Below are 19,748 nucleotides of genomic sequence, written 5' to 3' on the forward strand. Positions count from 1 at the left end.
GGGGGTTATACAACAGCTTACATATTTGATGGGGTTGTTTTAGGGTCTTTTGTGAACCGTACAAATTAGGGGAAATCTCATCTTTTATTTTGAAAAAAGGGCAAATAACCTGTGTGATATGGGTATTATGTTGATTATGTCTGTCTGATTTGTGGGTACCCTGTTGTTTATGTCTGTGTTGTTTGGGGGTATTCAGTGATTATATCTGGGAGATTTGGGGTTATTATGTTGATTATGTCTGTGTTTTGGAGTTATTATGTTGATTATGTCTGTGTTTTGGGGTTATTTTGTTGATTATGTCTGTGTTTTTGGATTATTGTGTTGATTATGTCTGTGTGGTTTGGGGGACTGTTGGCTATGTCTGTGTGATTTGGGTGAATTATATTGATTATATCTGTGCAATTTGGGATTATTCATGTAGATTATGTCTGTGATTTTTTTGTGTATGTGAGTAGATATTAATGTGAATTACCAGTCACATGAACTGGAATAGATGCCATGCTTCCATACCACTCATTTTCATCATGGACATAGTTTTCAAACTTGTGTGGAATTTCTTTATGATGGAACTGCAAATTTTGGAGAAATAAGGTCTCATGCTTAATATTTTCAAAATGCTACAGAGTTCTGAACGTGCTTGTTTATATGACCTTTTATTCAAAAGTGCGCAATTCAGTCATGACAACGATTGCTATTGGCTTGATTCTTCGTGCCTGCCATATTCATTTAGCTGAAGTTAGCCAACAGAAATTAGTGTAACATGCTTTACAATAACTGCCCATGCATTCCATTGGTGTGTGAGAAGGCATCCATCTAGATCAGAAGCATTCCGTGTGTCAAGTCAAAGATTATCTCTACCATATGTCGGTGTGTTGTCAAAAGTTGAGCATTTGATGATCCTGTATTTTTTAAGGGTTCACCTTGAACAGCTACTTGCATGGTCTGCAATTAATCATTGTTGCACATTGCATCACAAAGGCAGGGGACAATGTGTCCCCCACCCTCCAGATAGTGGTATTACTGCTATACTGGGCACTAGTAGTATATAAAAATGAGATAGTTTATTTGCTTTTTTATAGTTCTGTCACCTAAACAATGTGCCTGCACTGTGAAGATTGTTGTCTGTACTGTATTATCATAGTTAACTTGGATGCATACATTATTGCAATAAATGTGTTATCATATGCTCATGTAACTCATACAGGAACATGTTAATAATAATAATTATAATATTAATAATAACAATAATAATATTAATAACAAAAACTTTATTTAGAGAAGGTAACTCAAATCATTTACAGAACTAAACTACCCTGAGGCTTTTTAGCTGTTATTTTCAGTTTATACAGTGCATGTATATACAACACGAAGTAAATCCGGCTTGACAATAAATAATGAAGTTATTCTACAAATCAAAGTATCAAGCTGGAACATATGCAGAAGCATCTGTGAACACATAAACAAAATATAAAATATCATCCTGTATTGAAAATTTCAACTGTGACAACAATGTAAAAAGTACAAAAGAGCTGGATGTTTCAGTTGTCTTAAGATTTCATCCATTTGAGACATCAGTTATGAAAAGAAGAAATACTAGGAGCTTGCCTTATGTCATTGGAAATGTTGTTCTATACCCATTGACCATTATATTGAATTTTTTATTTAAAAAACAATTCCTTTGTGGCCTAGGTATAATGTAATTTTTACTTCTAATGGACCTTTAAAACCATCAGCATCTCTCTGGTGAAAGATATTGCTGAGTTAGACAAGAATGGCTTTTCTGGACACTTTATGCATAAATTTGGCCTTTCAAAAAAATATTCTTTCGTGTATAATTAAAATCTTTGTATTATTCGTTTCATTCTGGAAATAGTCTGTACATTGATCTAGAATTAAATGGCATGCCTTCTTTTGGAGACCTAATAGTTTTGTTATGTTTCTGTTAGAGGTAAATTACATTATGATAGTCCAGATATGGCTGAATAGTACTTTTATAAAAGATTACCCTATACTGAAAAGGAATGTTTGCTTAGATTTTTCCTTAGTAGTCAGATCTAAGAATTAACCTTTTTTGAAATATGTTTAACACAACAACCCCTGGAGGTTTTTGTCATTTTTGCCTGAAATTCGAGTAGGAAACACATTTTGAAAGCTATTTCTGAATACATCACTTTCCAGGTGATTTTCAGATAACATAATGCCTAGTTGTGTTAGAAACATCATTTTTCATTGGCTATTTGGTTCACGCATGAGCAGAAGGGTATTGTGTTGCCAAAGAACGTGTGGTGTTTTCTGTGTCCCAGATAATAAAAATTGCATCCAAATATGCATAATTAAGCGCTTCCGAGATCTCTGAAAATAATATACAAGATGTTCTCAACAGGCTTAAAGTATGGTGCACTACAAAATACAGAGGAAAAATCCTCATTTTTTTGGACCTGATGATTTTTTCACCCAAAATTTGCCCGTGGTCGGAATCTGATTTTAGACTTTTTGGTCTCTGATCTAAGGCAGACCGGTATGAACTGCAGACAGATGAACCTTTGCAAAAAGGAGGATAAGATGGGGATCTGGAATAAAGAGTGGTCTCAATATGAAAATAATAGGTCCAATAAGCTAAAAAAGAGAGAAAAAGAACTCCAAACTTGTACCCTTCTGCGCACTTTTTTTGGCAACACAATAAATATGTTCTAATCACTATGAAAATCAGAAACAATGCTTTTATTTAAGTTTGTTGCTGACTTCCTTTGATCAAAGGTCATTGGCTTGCTGTGATGAAGATACATTGTTATTGAAGAGGCCTCTTTGTTATTGTTGCAGCAACCTCAAATAATTGTAGAACATTGAGACAGATTTTTATTTATTTGCATTATATATTGGTGCTTCAAAGGTAATCATTGTTTGAAGTTGCAGCAAAACTTATTTTCTGGTATATTTTTAAAATAAAATTGGTGTCACCTGGTTGACTGTAGTCATTTCTCATTCCCGCCTTCAGAGGTGGTTGATTGTAGCTAGTCAGTTGCATGGCTATTTTCGTCATATTACAATATACAGTACCAAGGCCAGACATCAGCATAAGCGGATTATGATATAACAATGCACTGTTATGGTGGTTCATCAATATGAAACAAGGATTTGTTTATGTAACAATATATTCCATTGCATTTTTATATCCATGTTTACAGCACCACTCATCGTGCCTTTGAATTTCTGCAAGACCCAAGACTGTATATTGTTATAACTAGCCAAAAATGGTGCCAGATGGTATATTTTATTGCTAACAATGAAACAAAATTGCAATTTGCGACATTGGCGAAGCCCAGCGTTATCCCTGTTTTTGTGTTCATTTCTGATTGTAGCTGTATAAATATTGCTTGCGGCCTCGAAATCAAGACACGTTGAGACTTAGACAAAATGCTGTTTGCAGTTTTGGGGTTAAATGGAAAACTGAAGATTTTAATGAGATTCAGAACTGTGCTCAAATTGCTAGAACTGATAGTTCAGATGGGACAGTGGACAAGTGTAATAAAGTGTGTGATGCCTGGCTTAGAGTTTGGAATAAAAACATTCCTTGGATATCAAAATTCATTCTGATGGACAAAAAAGTGCTATATACCAGTGGTGTAAATAATATGGAAATTAAACTCCATGGCAATTACTGGTTCTTATAATCTGCAAATTTCCACATTTTCTTGGCACGAGACATCATGAGACCACTTACTTGCTTGGTAATCATAAAATCATTGAGCTGCACAGTGACAGAAGCCTGTATAACTGGGCTTCAGGAGTACAGGGGTGTATTTCCAGACTCTGCAGTCCTCGCTGCAATTGTGTTGGTGTCAGACAAAATCAAAACGAAGAGATGTCCAGAATAAAATGAGACCTTAAAACAGTTGATTCTGGCAAAACAGGGATAACGCTGGGCTTCGCCAATGTCGCAAATTGCAATTTTGTTTCATTGTTAGCAATAAAATATACCATCTGGCACCAGTTTTGGCTAGTTATAACAATATACAGTCTTGGGTCTTGCAGAAATTTCATGGTCAGAAGCTTCACAAAAATCAATTTTAGTCTTTGTAACACAGCTCTCAGTTTTTGGAGAAATCTTTATCCTACACTTCCATCATGTATCCCTGTTTTTGATGCAACTCTTGATTAAAATCCATACTATTCCATCACATGTGTCATATCCCTATTTTATTGATATGATTGTATTAGAATCCATAGTCTTCCATCATGTAACCCAGTTTCACGATGTAGTTGTATTGGAATCCAGTCTTCCACCTAAAGCTATACCTATGTCACTTTTTGTCGATTATGCCAATACTACGTATAGCCGATTATTAAAATTGCTGATACTGATTATGAGACCAATTATTTCATTATTATTTGTTTCATAACAATGACTGGTTCAGTAACAAAATCCTATTAGTGTAATGCAAGTGGGTATTTTGCCATGTGAGCAAGTGAATTTGAATTTCTGTACAAAAACAAACAGAAACCAGATAAGAAGTACATTGCTGTTTATAGAAAACAACGATCACACAAACATAAAACTTGAATTTTTTTTAAACTAACACTGATAAAACTTATGGTTTGCCAATTCAAGATATAAATGAATGAAACTGTATTAAACAAGTATTTTAAATTGCTTTCAATGATGCAGGTCACCATTACTAGATTTCAATAAATGACTAAAAAAATATTAATAACAATATCCCAATAATGATTAAAATTAATAATATGCATGCTTTAAGGCTAAAGTTAGACGTCACAGTATGCTGGCTGTATCTAATACTGAAAGCCTAGCTGAGGTATGTTGTATTTAAGCAACAGTAACATTTCTCCCTTCTTGCCAAGTGACGATCCAAAAAAATCTGGCCTGCGCCAATAAATAACTGCTTGCTCAGAACGCTTGAAGCTGGTGCAGACAAATGGCATCTAGCTAATTTGGCCAAGTAGGGGAACTGAAACCTGTGAGCATTCCACCAGCCGTATGTGTCTTCTCATGGCATCAGAGGGCTGGCCAGATACAATTTAAGTATCGTGTCAACGGCATCGCCCATGGTTGTTTTGTTGACAGTATGGACAGGTTCATTATTGGCCACATAAGCACAGAAAATGAATCTAAGAGATGTTGATTGTCCAGTGGCATTTTTGTTTTTGTTTGTTTGGGGGTTCCTCATGCTTGTCTGCTGATAAAACTATGATGCATTCTGCTCTAAGCCATTCTTTGGATCTAGTCACAAGTAATTCTTCGCTGATTAGGCAATGTTTCAATAATGGATCCAAGATGGTGACCAAGACGAGCTTCTTGTTGCTGGAAACATCAGCAAAGTCTGTGTTTAGTGATGTCTACATATCACACCGCATTGTTTGAATACCTTGACTTGCTGCTCTCGAGCCAGCAACATCTGGAGCATTTTTGAGCATAGGAAGAATGATGGATGCTGATGTTTTGTTATCATTTACTTCCTTGGTAATGTCCACAAATGGGCCTAACGTGTCCACAGTATTGTTAATCAAGACCCACTGTTGGGCTGTTAGGCTAGGCAGGTCATAGAGAGTAGCATATGCCCCAAGACTTGTTTGTAGAATTTCAGTGTGTCTGGACATCCTGAACGAGTCTCATATGGGCAATGCCAAATTTTTCCTGCTGCTCTTTGAGCTGCTGTTGTGCCAAGATGGAGTGGCGAAACTAGCTGACTGGATCGCGAGATCTCCAAAATATCTTTGACAGGTCGTTGCAACAGAATGCCATCACTGACAGTTAGCTGCAGGTTGTGTGCAAAACAGCTGATGTCGATTTCATCCAGACGCATTGCTTTCAGCATGTTTGCACCTAAGTAACGCTGAAGAACATGGATATGAGTTTTGGGAATGTTGTATTCCTCGCATAATTTGTCCAGTTTGCTTAACAAATATTCTCCTGTGTGTGATTCATTTCATATATCCCTTTTTCTTAATATACTTGTATTAGAATCCATAGTCTGCCATAATATATCACTTTTTCATGATGTACATGTAGTTGTATTAAGATCCATATCCATTTATGATGGCTCTGGATTTTAGCTCACTAGGTTATAGGTACAATGATTTTACAGTATAACCCACTATCCACTGTGCTTCATCTATTCACAACTTAACTTGGCACAGAGCATTTGGTCTTAAAGATCTTTTATGTTTGTACAAATGATGCCAATCCGTCCATTAAATATGGACACTGTTACTTAAACTTGGGACGGGGCCCCAAGTGGCCGAGTGGTCTAAAGTGCTTTCCATTATGGATCACTGTCATCTCACCTCTGTCTGCGTGGGTTTGAGTCTTGGATTCAGCCAGTGTGGGTATGTGAGAAAGCTTGCCAGTAGCTTGTCGTGGGTCGGTGGTTCTTTCCAGGATTTTCCCAGGTTCTTCCTCCAACATTAATACTGGGCGCCATGTATAGCCTATCGTGGCTGAAAAATGGCGTTAAACCACACAACAACAACAACAACAATCCATATTCTTCCATTCTGTATCCCTTTTCATGATGTAGTTTGATTAGAATCCATATTCTTCCATTTGTCGTGATGTAGTTTTAAATTCATTTTTCCACCATGTGTCGGTGTCCTGAGTGGTCTGAATTGCTCACTGTTATGGATGACTGCCACCTCACCTCTGTCTGCATGGTTTCAAGACTTGGATTCGGCTAATGTGGTTATGTGTGAAAGCTTGGCAGTAGCTTCTTGTGGGTTGGTGGTTCTTCTGGGATTTCTGGTTTCTTCATCCACCATCTATACTGGCTGCCATGTATAGCCTATCTTGTGCTGAAAAATGGCGTTAAACCCTACACCAACAAAAATCCATCATGTATCCCTTTTTCATGATGTAGTTGAAGTTGTGAACTTGAGGTTAATATACCTACCTAGAAAACTTGAAATGTCTTAGTCCAAACATGCTTCATCCTCAGATGATGTTTTCATTGGTATATACATACTAGGTGGTGACAAAGATTTGAAGTAGATGAGATTATTGGTGCTGGGGGAAAATGTTTCTGGAAATACCAATTAGTGATTTTGAACTCAAGAAGGAATATGAAGAGTTCAGTGTACATGCTGGCAGAACAAAAACACAGCATGCTGGTCCATATCCTTATGTAGCGCATGGATGAAATAAATATGCAGTTTGATGAGATTTTAGAGTAAATGGTATGAACTTATTGACAGCATATCTTGCATTAAAAAATTGAAACATGTCACAATTGATGAATTTGAACGTTATTTTTTACATTGGTTATGGTCATGGGTTTGAAAGATGGATCTGATTTTGATTTTTACTAGGCAGCTGAATATGCATCGCCAGACATATTTCGGCAAAAAAAGAGTAGAAATATATTTCTTAATGCGTGCCATCTATACTCGCTTATAAGACAAGCCCTGCATGGGTCTGTGCAGTTTGTTAGGAGTAATTATTGGAACAAATAACATAAACCATGATCTGCATGCATATTATATTACAGCAGATCAGGATCTTTGTTGTTTGCATTATGACTACTTAATAAGCACATATACATAGTAACACTTAAACATATAGAGAACTCAAGCAATGACTGTGTAAACTCAAAAGTAAACATACGATGACAGACATATACTATGATAAATAAGAAGAAAAAGTGAAATGCCCTGTGTTGTTCTAGGACTAGATGTTTATTAACTGTAATTCCACACCTGTTAGTGTTAGAACTGTGATATAAAGCTTTCACAGGCATCCATTCTAGAAATAACAATTATTGCCAGGGAGCCCGAGAAAACTAGAAAGATTATACTGGCAACCAATCTTCCCAATATGAAAGCTACAAAATATTAAAAAGTGATCATGTTAAATATTAGAATGGAATTTTATATTGTTTCCAATCACAAACATTTGACTCGTAAAGTGTCCCTCCATTTACTTTTAGCAGACTGCTCAAATTATGTCCATATCAATATCCGTTGATGAATGTTTGGTGATTTATCTGTAAGAATCCCCGCTAATCCACAAAGTTGTCTGATCTTTTGTTTGATCGGTAATTACAGTCCATACTCTAGCACTTCATGGTGAAGACAAAATTAGCGAATGCTTGTCTTTTATCAACACACCAACAAAGGATAGTCATTATCTTTTATTTGCTTATCTCTGAGATATTCACTGTAAATAAGCATGCCAACATCTGAGACACTTTTCATAAGCATGTGTGGTGGTGAGTTACAATTATTGTATGCTGTTTATATTTATGACAAAAGTTGTTGAATGATTTTGATTATGTCAGCCGCGGCAGACAATGTTTTACTGGGTGACTAAAAAAAAACAGCTGGGCAATGAGTTTTTCATAGGAGGCCAAGGAAAACCATTGATTAAAAGAAAATGTACCTGCCACTGGACATGTATATGGTTTAGTCAGTAAGAATATGGTATATTTTCTGTTCTCAGACAATTCAGCACTGCATGATCTTTTATTGCAAAACAATATAGTATAAAGGGTTAATATGTTGAGGTTTTGACTTTAATCAAAATATCCTTGTTACCGTTTCCTGAAACCATTTAATTGTTAATTTTGTCAACGTCCACCTGCTTTGATAAGGTTGTCTCCCAAAACATATATCACTTGACATTAGATGATTTTTATGACCTTAAACAGTGGATTATTTTGATTTCAGTGATGTTTGGCAATCACAAAATTAGCATGCCCTATTGATACATAATATGTTTGTTTTCAGACAATGTGCAACTCAAAAACCAGAAATAAGGGTGGGGCTTGTAGACTTGGAAGCAGGGTGTATAACCCTTCTTTATCTATCCAGCTGGAACACTGCACATTTGGCACACTGACATGCTTTTCTATCAAGGGTATACAATTTCTAGGCATAACTGGGGGATACACAATAGCAATATCCCTTAGGGGGGAAATCACAAAGTAATGAATTGCACACAGTTGTATATTCTTAGAATAAGCTTACTTGTTTTATGGTGGTTTACCTTGGTTGAACTTTGTGTTGCTTAGAGCACATAGAGTATTTAATAATTGTCTTCTTTTAATCGTTACCTCCTACTGTTGAGGACAAGGCAGGTAGCCACATGTCCTTTTTGTCTTGACATTTTGAGTATAAAGTTTAAACATGATTTGAAGTGTCATTTTGAAGTGTCATTTTTTTATCTCTAGTTTTTGTATTTCCTGGCACATGATTTTATCTGAATTTGTTATTTCTATTCATGGTTATAAATTGTATGGATTATCTTTAGTTAGATTTTGCCTATGTGACTAGTCTGTTTTAGGAATATTAGATAGGATCTATGAATAGATGCATACATATGTGTTGACAATTACTAATAATAATCTTAATAATAAGACTTATTGACTTTGGGTTAAATTCTCTTTGGCTGGTGGCATTTGGAGGGTTCTATAAGAATTATGTAATTTTCCATTGGGTGGAGTAGGTCACATGAATAGGCATCTCAAATTGAGTAGTATGATCTGTCACATGGGACTATTGTGTGAAATAAAATCAAAATAGAAGGTGTCTACTGTATTTGGAGAGAAATGAGGAATCAGATTTTATTTCTATTTTAGAGCCATTATTATTTCTTGTGTTCCTGTTATAAGTCTGCTGACATGTTTTATGTTGTATATAGATATTATATGAGAGTAAAAACATTTGTTTGAAATGTTTAGTGATAATAGAAATTGCTCATTATATGTTCTATGAATTATTCAAAGGAGTTATGGAAAATGCCGTTTTGACAACGTCATAATTCTTGGTGGACCAGTATATTTCCAATTCTAAAATTTATACGAAACTTTTCGTTCTTTTGGACTTTCCTAGAACTTTATCAGGATTACTGTTGATTCACTTTATAATATTGTAAGTTCCCCTCACATTTTCATTTATAACATTGATGATTAAATTGTTTGTTAAGTTTTGCTTCTTTCTTTTACTTAGTTTGTGACCATATAGAGTCATAATAGAAGCATATCCCTGCACTTTAGCTGTTAATTTTTGAGACCCCAACTCCAACCTCAGGGGGACCATTCTGGTGGCATAAGTGGTTAGAGCATCCACCTTGGATGTAGGAGGATGTGGGTTCAAACCCTTGCTGAGTCATATCAGAGACTTAGAAAAATGGTACTAGCAGCTGCTTTGCTAGGCACTCAGCATTAGGAAGTTACTCTTAGGACTGGTCAGCCTGGTGTCAGCATAATGTGACTGGGTGGGACATCATGCTACATGTCTGAGGTATGATGCCCCAGTGCTTGACATCACTATAAACTGCCACACTGCAGACATCATAGCGATATAACTGAAAAATTGTTGAAGCTACATTAAAAATCCAATCACACACACACACCAACCTCAGGGCATATATTAAGTTCTAAAATCTGTGCACATACATCTCCTAAGTACATTCAAACATTTAAAATGAATTGTGTTGGTGGAAAGTTGTACACTCAGATTTTGAAAGCCAAAGTTCAGATAGTTGTAACATTCTCAAGTATAACTTTTTGCAGTTTGCTAGCATTTGAAAATTGAAACTAAAAAAAGATAGCCTATTAGCGTAAATTTGAGTCCTGACAACATTACACAAATAGGCAGTAAAGTTTTTAGGTTTTTATCTTGAACAGCATTGGTGGAGTGGACAGCATTTCATAAGGCAGACCCACATCACATCGCATTTATATTTCAAGGTTGCCTTGGTGGAAGCACAACATAGTAATTGCTATGGCTTCCGTGGGCATGTTGATTTGTCTACACTAAAGACTAAGGTGAATCCTAAATGTTATTAAATAGAGCTCTGTTTTAAAGACTTTAATTTTCTGTCTACTTTTAAAACGTGGATAATTATTTGAAGCATTCAACTTTTTTTCATGAATATGAGTTATTACCCATATAATCAACACAGTCATTTGTTTTTATGCCCACTCACACATTAGCATGGTCATGTATTGATATGCATACTAGCACATCAACATTTGGTTATTTTTAAGCATCAGCATATTTGTAGTCATTTGTTTTTAAGCCCAACATAATTGCATCCAAATAAGTGATCACTTGCTACTTGCTTCTTGTCACTGGCTTGTAAGAAAATGGTGTGATAAAGGTATTGATGTCATGTTTGTATGCTTCTTTCAGCAAAGTAATAGTAAGTTTGCATATTATTGGATTAAATACATACAGTCTTGTGATCCATTCTAAATTTGAATTTTATTATTACATATATTTAGTGTTAATCAATGTTCAGATTTTAGTTGGAAAATTTGCAGTTTGTTGGTTTCAGGTTTTGGTATGGCATTTTTACAGATGTCTTGTCTACCTGTCTTATCTTTTCGGCGTCATGTTCTGTCATAACTCCTACGTCAGGCTGCAATGTTTGAGCATGTAAATGGCTTAGCTTAGTGTACCACCAGTAAACATTTGTTGAATTGGTAAACATGTAAACGTACTTGCAGTTGGCTGTCAGTGATACAGGAACAACACTTCCAACTGATATATTTCTCTGCTTAAGAGGACTGTTTAGCATGATTTTCCTGTTCATTTTTTTTCTTCATAAAGTATGTACAATTTTTTCATAAAATGTAGTATTTCAAGGATAAAGCCAAATTTTGAAGAGAATCAGTTTGGCACACATTATGCAACATTGCACAGGTTGATTTACTGACAGTGCTGATAAATTTTTATTGTAACTGAAGCATTTCACATGCATGTCCACAGTCTGTCACGTTGCATCTTCAGATTGTTTCTTTATGTACATACATGTAACAGTAGGAAACAACATCAGGATGATCCTATGAATCTTTTACCTAAATTTGATTACATTCAATTGAGAAATAGCTTGTGTGCCAAATTATGTCATTATATGTGATAAAAGACTTAAAGCAAATGAAAATAAAATCACAAGTTGAGCGAGGCACAGCAGGCACATTATTATAGCAGAGAGAGAGAGAGAGAGCTGTTCAGTAAAGTGCAACAAGTGGAAAGGGATAAAGATTGGTGTTCTATTCAGTTCAAAAAAAGCAACTTGTTTTAGTTGCTCTGAACTGTGTATATGTTTAGAAATGTTGGTAAACATTACACCTTTATTCCTAAGTGACTTTTTCTCAATGACCTAATTCCTAACTCGGAAGTCAGTGTCATACTTGACGTTTTTGACCGGTAGAAAAGTTCTAAACATTCTTTGTTGAACTATTTAATATTCTTTGCCAGTGTCCTAAATAGCAAAATTAGAATTTTGTTGAACTATATTTTTATGCTCTAGATGTTATGTTTGTTTTTTGTATTAGCCCCTTTCTCTGACACATTGAGTGGTTATTTAATTATAAAACTATGTGCATTCATCTGAAGATATGCAGGTACTTGCACCCTAGGAAAATAGGTCACATTAACTGGCATTTTGTTTAATGATTACATATTGGAGTTTTGGATCATACATCAAGCAGAACTAGCAAAACAATACATTATGCAGAATTTAAAAAAAAAATTATTCTGGCTTTTGTTTTTCGATGCAGGATCCAGCAGGAATATTTGACCTGATTGAAGTTGTTGGAAATGGAACATATGGACAGGTGTACAAGGTGAGTTATAAATGTTTGTTTGTCAACCAACCCCCCAAACCTTGAACCTAATCTTCCCTTCCAACAAAGATAAAATAACTACCATGTGCTGTAATATTTCTAATACTGTGGGGTTTTTTCTCAAAAGGTTAATCACAATGTTTCCTTTGTGAAAGAATAATTACAAAATCTTTGTTGACAATAAATGCACGAGTTAAATATTAACTATTTCTTTCAGCTCTTATGTAACCAATAGAAGAAAATTTTGACATGAAAGTGTTAATTGGAATGCACTTATATATTTTCAGTATTCTGTTACCTTACAGATTTTCCGTTATGTGTGATGTACATGTAAGACCTTGGCATTACCAAAGAAAGAGCTGTGTCAGTCATTGACTGTTTTGAAAATAATGTTTTTACTCTTCCTGCATTCAGTTGAGCAAATTCTGGATCTTTGCAGGTCCATCCGTTGTGTTGCAGGACTGGAATTACGCAGATTACTGTTCAACCAGTCTCATTATATTTGACCCTTTTTGATTGGTCAATACAGTGGCATTCAGCAGAATGTAACTCAGGCTTATGGTTTACAAACAACATGTCAATGTGTTAAACTGCTTGGAAGGAGGGTTACATGGGTGATCAGAGTACCTAATTATGACTAAATATTGCATATTTATAATTTTCTTTGCCTAATTATGCATCAGATATTTGCTTGCTTTAAAAAGGAGGGTTACACAGATGGTTAAAGTGTGTAAATAAGAATTGAATAGAATTGTATAATTTTGGTTCTGAATTATGAATCAGACGTCTGCTTGGTTCAGAGTTAGAATGGATGATAGTGTACAGGGTTCCCACACTATCAGGAAAAAGTCGGGAGAAATGATAATTTTTTTTCCAGACCATGAAAAGTCCTGGAATTTTGCAAATATTGATGAAAGTTGGGGAAAACCTGGGAATTTTCCGCCATCAGCTGACGTTCAAAACAATCACGTAATTGAGTCTTAACCAAACTGATCGTGAGTTAAATTTATCGACTTCTAACCAGAATATTCGGAGGGCGCAGTATGGATTATTTGGTTGCTTGCAATAAACATATATGCTGAGTAAATCCAAACGCCCTGTGGATTAGATTCGTCTAGTAGACTTTTGTTTTCAAAGTCAGCTTGATATCCATATATTTCCTTACATGAAAGGTATGAAAACCAATCTAGCATCACAAGTGACCAACATGGTGGTGGCAATGTGTAGCCACTTATCGAATGGCCTAGCCAACTTTGAACTTTACTAGATCAAATGAGATATGCATGAAATTGATATGAAAATACTTGTTTTCTCAGAAATTGTGAGTAGTAAAATCATTGTCTTTAATCTGCTAAAAGACGAGAGAAAACTACGTCGTTGATGAAATGTGACCTGGTGGTCGTGATTTGCATTGCTAGCCGCAAAAATAAATATTAAATGTAAGTCTTATACTGGTTGTAATAAAAATACAGAAATGAAAGAACACAAATCTCCATATTTATATATTCCGAGAACAACTTTTAGAGTATTGTTGTATTATGTGACCACCATGTGGACATGTGATCTCTGCTTGATAGATCAAGATCAGACTATCCAGATTGCTGGTTTTTACAAAAATTATCTGACTTGAATTTTAATACAATTGAATTTCTCAACAACGTCATTATAAAGGAGTTTGTTGTTGATATCACATGAATATTGGACTATCGATGTCCTCATTTGAGATTGTGAAGTCATGTGACTAGTAATGCAGATGGAGAGTACTGGGTCAGGTTTCATCTGCGCCGTAGTTTTGTCTTGTTTGATTGCAGTTTAACGACAGAATGATTATAATACTTGCCATTTCTGAGAAAATAATGGTGAAAATAAAGGTTAATTCGCCGGATTGGATTAATGCGATGGTCATTCGAGAGTTGTGTTTGTACGTCACCATTTTAAAAAAATGTATATGTGTAGTTTTTCCGTCTTCTTGCTTTTCTGAAGCGATGAAAGATGCGTGAGAAAAGTCAAATTGAGCATCTTAATCAAAGTTTCCGATTTTGCAAGAAGTTATCCCACACATAAAAAAATTTCTGCTGCCCGACATGTCAGCCTGCAACTAGAACAGGATTCTCACATAATTTCCTAGCATATAGTCTTTCTAAATTCTTTACTATTTGTCCCCATAAACAAGATGTTGTAAACACAATACACCCTATTCATTGTTGTTTCTCTTCCACATAATAGCTCTTTTTTTAATAAAATATTTAATTTTACTAATTTTTTTACAAGATCGGTTTAGTTGGCTTAATATCGCTTGCCATTTATTGGCATTGTTACGTTCAGTTTGATAAAACTATATATAATCCTGATTAAACTACTCAATGTAACTGTGGACAGAAACAGTCAAAAGTAATGTATTTAGTTGATATAGCTCAATGGATAAATATGACATCTTTTCAAAGCTGTGTGCAAAATTGGCTGACATATCACGAGTCATATAAACACGGTGGTGGTATCGCGTGTGTCCAAAATTAATAATTTTTTTAACTGAATATTGTGATGACAATTGCCTCTTTTTAAATCGAAAGCATTACAGTAATTTATTTTCGTCAATCTGTCGAATTCGGTATGCCTTTGCTTCAGTATTGGAGACAGAAACCTTAGGTGCGTAGAAATGCCTGACAGCATTGTATATATTAAAAAACGATATGAGCTTCTGTATCAATACATGTTTGGGGACTGGTTTAGCGAATTACAAGAAGACAGGTTGATTTTCCAGAAAATTCAGTCCTTGTTTATACAACATTATATAATTGTGAAGGTCTTTTGTCAAAATTTAAAACAACCCTTTTGAAAATGATTTTCAAATGACAGATTTTAAACCAGATCATCTTAAGGAGACTAGGTTGTTTGAAAAATCTTTTTTTTTGATTTTATTGGTACAGATAAATTCAGGGTAAAACTCTTTTTGTTACAAGGCAAGATTTTAATTATTTGAGTTTATATTTTTTCCATACTGTAATAGAAAATGTTACTTTCTATGAAATGGATATATATTGCCTTAGAATTCTTTAGAATTAAAAGTTTGAAAGTAAACAAAACATCATTTATGAACATAATGTTGTTCTCACTTAGCAACATAATGCAGCAAAATAAAGTTAGAATTTTTATTTTCATGCCATAAATATACTGAGGGTCTTTATACTGAGGAAACTCTGCATTAGGCTTGACACTGTTTAGTCATGTATGTTGACTACTTGACTTATAGTGAGGGACCTCTGTCTCAGGTGTGATCCATTTAGATTTACGTTGACTTATAGTGAGGGACCTCAGTCTCAGGTGTGATCCATTTAGACGTATGTTGACTTATAGTGAGGGACCTCTGATCAGGTTTGGCACCATTTAGACATATACATTGACTACTTGACTTATAGCGAGGGATCACTGTATTGAGCTTGTGTATTTAGCTTGTGTATTGACTACTTGTCAACATCTGTATATCCACAGTTCTGTATGTGTACCACTTGAACTTGGCATAGGTTGGAATGAGATCATCAGTTAAATAGCTTAACATATGTACTGTACATATATATAAAGAACTTTCCAAATTCCCTGGTGAGAACAATATATATATATATATATATATATATATATATATATATATATATATATATATATATATATATAAATGCTGCAGGCTATCTGCATGCACAGAATGGTACTAGATCATGTCAGGGTCTGCTCCTAAAATATCATTTATCAAAACTATAGAGAGGTGTAACAAAATTAACACCAGTTTAACCTAAATATGCTCCCCACCTCGACTATAAAAATATGCTCCCCCCCCCAAAGTAAATACATAAACAGGCACAGTAAGTGAGATAGTTTTAATATGATATAGATTCTGTATTTAGGAGTCATTATTTCTCTTTGAACCAAAGGAGAGAGTTCCTTATATACCATCTTCAATGAAATACTCATGTGCCATAGTGAGCATGCACTCATCCTTTTTGAATTTAATTCATTGAAAAAAATCTTGTCTTGATTCTAACAGCATCTCACTGGATGGAAGCTGCTATTAATATGTATGGAATATTAGGATTGTCATGGAACTTACCATTATACCTATTTCATTAAAATTTAATTTAGTATTCTAATCAAGTCCCAGAAACAGATTTTTTCACATGCATCCATTTTGGGTGACCAAATGCATGTTCAGTGTAGAAGGTTGTCAGTATAGACATAAGGATCTGTTGATGTGGGCTTAACACCGTTTTTCAGCAAATGATAGCTGCACATGGTGGCCAGTATATTACTGGTGTAGGAAGAATTTGGGAACTCCATGGGAATAACCACTGACCAAAGTGATGCTATCTTTCTCATATATCCCCATAGGCTGAGCCCTAGACTCAAAACAGATGTAGACAGAAGTGTGATTGCTGTGATCAGTAAAGGTGAGCACATAAGTCCACTCCACCACCTGCAGCCCCCATAGACATAGTTACTTAGTGTGCATGTGTTGGGAACATTGTTTATGACATTGTTGATGCTTGCTTCCCTCCATGAAATTCACCCAGATAAGATTATTTTGTGTGCACAATGCAGTTATTATTTCAGACATCATATATAAAAATGTATGGACTCTTGATGGATTTATGGGACTCTTGTTTGACTGTTTGGATTCATGGTTTTACATCCTAAAAATCCTGAAAACATTCTGTATTTACTTGGGCAGAATAAATCTCTCAAGACTGAAGAACATAATTTCTGGAGAATGGGTAGTACATCTATGTAGTATTCACTTTGTCCACATGTGTCTTTGATTTTGCATTATTGGGCGTGTCTCTTCCTCCTCCCAGTTCATGCTGTAACTGCCAGGAATGATAGATTTCACAGTCAGATGTGGTTTGGCAGGCCACAATGTTCTTTTCACATGGCTTACTTTTGGCACCTAGAAAAGGTACTTTAACATGAAACTGTTAGATTGGACTTTCCTTTTCTGTTTAATATCATTAAGAATTGTCATTCAGCTTTCAAGTTCTGACTTAATATGTTTTGAAAAATTGTTGTACTGGTTATAAATCATGACCCTACTTTCTGGTTTCCCTTGGTATCTGGACACCATGCGTAGCTGTATTTGGATTAACCTAACCACCAAAGCATCATTTTTCAGGCCAGACGTTCTTCAGACCCTGGACTTCATCTTGCATTGATCAAATGTTTTGCCTAGGCTGTAGCTAAAGATACAAGTTCAACAATTGCATATAAAATTGCATTTTGTATGTGTATCTTGGGATGATTAGTTACTGTAAAATCAAACTGGTCAAACTGGTCATATTGACCTTTTTCAGTATTTATTCAGGCCTAGAATTTACCCTAAATTTCTTTTGCAGCCAGAATGACTAGTACATGTACATGCTTATGTATTGAGAAATAAATTAGTTCTGCTGAATCCTTCACTAACTGATTTGAAACAACTACTAGCCATCAGGCTATAAAGATTATGAAAACTATTAGTCCAACAAGAAATAACATTGCTTCGGGCTAGTGCTAATTTGGAGCTGCTGTTTAAATTCACACAGAAGTACTTATCTATACTAGTGTTGTTTTCTTTAAAATTTAGATGGTTTACCACAGTATTTGTGACCAATGAACTATAGATAATTTCAAGCACTGTTATTTAAATTCACTTATAAGCACTGATTTACGCTCGAGAATTTTAATTTTTTTTAGATGATTCACCCAGGTATTCATGACTAATGCAATGAAAGTTTTTTTAAGCAAGTGATATGAATGTTAAAACTTCTTCAGTAAAATATTCCATAATTTGTCCCAACCTGCTATTGTCAGACATGGACAACTATAATAAATTTCTTGGATAAGCAGAATTACATGTTGCATTTCATTTCTTTCATTTCATACCTTGATGGAAAATTTGGAATGCTTCTTCTACTATGCTTCCACTGTCTTAACTACAACTCTACTTTCAATTCATTCAGGACTCTCAGGGACCCAAGCTTCTGGGTCAAATACAAATGAAATTCTCAATGGATGCTCTTTTTCTCCCTTAATTGAATCCCCATGACATGCCTCTCCTCCCCTCCCCTCCTTTTTTATATTTTGGTTAGCCATAGCAGATCTGTAGAATAATTAAAGGTTAGAATTAAGTAAACAGGCATGATGCCAATAGAACTAATTACCAAATAATCCTTATCATTGTAATTATCTTGTGAAAAGAACTGCCCCTCTGAAGGCTACTCTGACATGACTTTAAAAAACAACAGTTCTATTGAGTGTGTATGGTCCCATTGTTGTCATTAACAACTTAAGTTGGTATTTTTTCCTAATTAAACAGACCTCAAGGTATTGTTAAAATGGTCATTATATATGTTAAAATTAGGATCACTAAGACAGAAAGACACAAAATACTATTGGGGGTTTGGGGCACAAATATTCAGTTGCCAGTCGTATACCTTAGTTTGTGGATGACTTGCGTATTGGGCAGAATAGAAGTCTGTTTATTTAGAGGTCAAAAGGTCAGTAGTTAAGGTCAGTGAAACTAAAAGAAGAGAAATGGTTTTTGCATAATAACTAGTTTTAGAGGCATGCCCTGACCAATATTTGTGGAAGGCTTATACTTAAGGTATTAAAGAGACCTTTTCATTTTGGGATCAAAAAGTCAAAGGTCAAGGCAGTTGTGTCTAAACAAATGAATTTGCAGAATAGCTTTTCTCCAGGAGTAAGTTCCTTTCCAGACTTTGTGAATGGCTTGCACCTATGGTAATAAAGAAACAATACAGAGTATGGGGTCTTAAGGTCAGAGTCATAATCATGATAAATCTGATTAGAAAATAATGGCTTCTGTGTTAAGTTAAAAACAAAACATCTTGATCATTGGTTGAGGTCATTGAGATGCATTTGCTCAGTAGTCATCATGTCTTACGATTGTTAACATCTAGGGCAATTACCGGTAAATGTGGGACAGGTACATAATGTGCTCTTCATATTACACTTATTCCCTTTTGATTAGCTTGCAGGGCCTGGCATGTACACAGTAGTTTTGTTTTTTACACTGTTGGTAGGCGTATCATTTGAACAAGATTTCTTGCCTGAAAATGTATAAAATAAGTGATTAGCAAGCACAGGACATGTATATGATGGTCCTGTATTGCAGCTTGAGTA

At 35.0% G+C, this 19,748-nt stretch overlaps 1 protein-coding gene across 13 annotated transcripts in view; it reads left to right on the top strand.

The window, feature by feature from the left end:
* LOC149799750 (serine/threonine-protein kinase mig-15-like) overlaps positions 1-19,748 on the top strand; it is a 259,276-nt gene that overhangs the window by 4,639 nt on the left and 234,889 nt on the right. For all 13 annotated transcript variants that reach the window (XM_089959127.1, XM_089959138.1, XM_089959132.1 and 10 more), the window contains exon 2: positions 12,519-12,584. In XM_089959127.1, the coding sequence (XP_089815253.1) occupies positions 12,519-12,584 (66 nt within the window). The remainder of the gene's footprint in view (positions 1-12,518; positions 12,585-19,748) is intronic.

Source organism: Sinohyriopsis cumingii, chromosome 5 (genome assembly GCF_028554795.1).
Source record: "Sinohyriopsis cumingii isolate HCF-2022 chromosome 5, ASM2855479v2, whole genome shotgun sequence".
Taxonomy (NCBI): Eukaryota; Metazoa; Mollusca; class Bivalvia; order Unionida; family Unionidae; genus Sinohyriopsis; species Sinohyriopsis cumingii.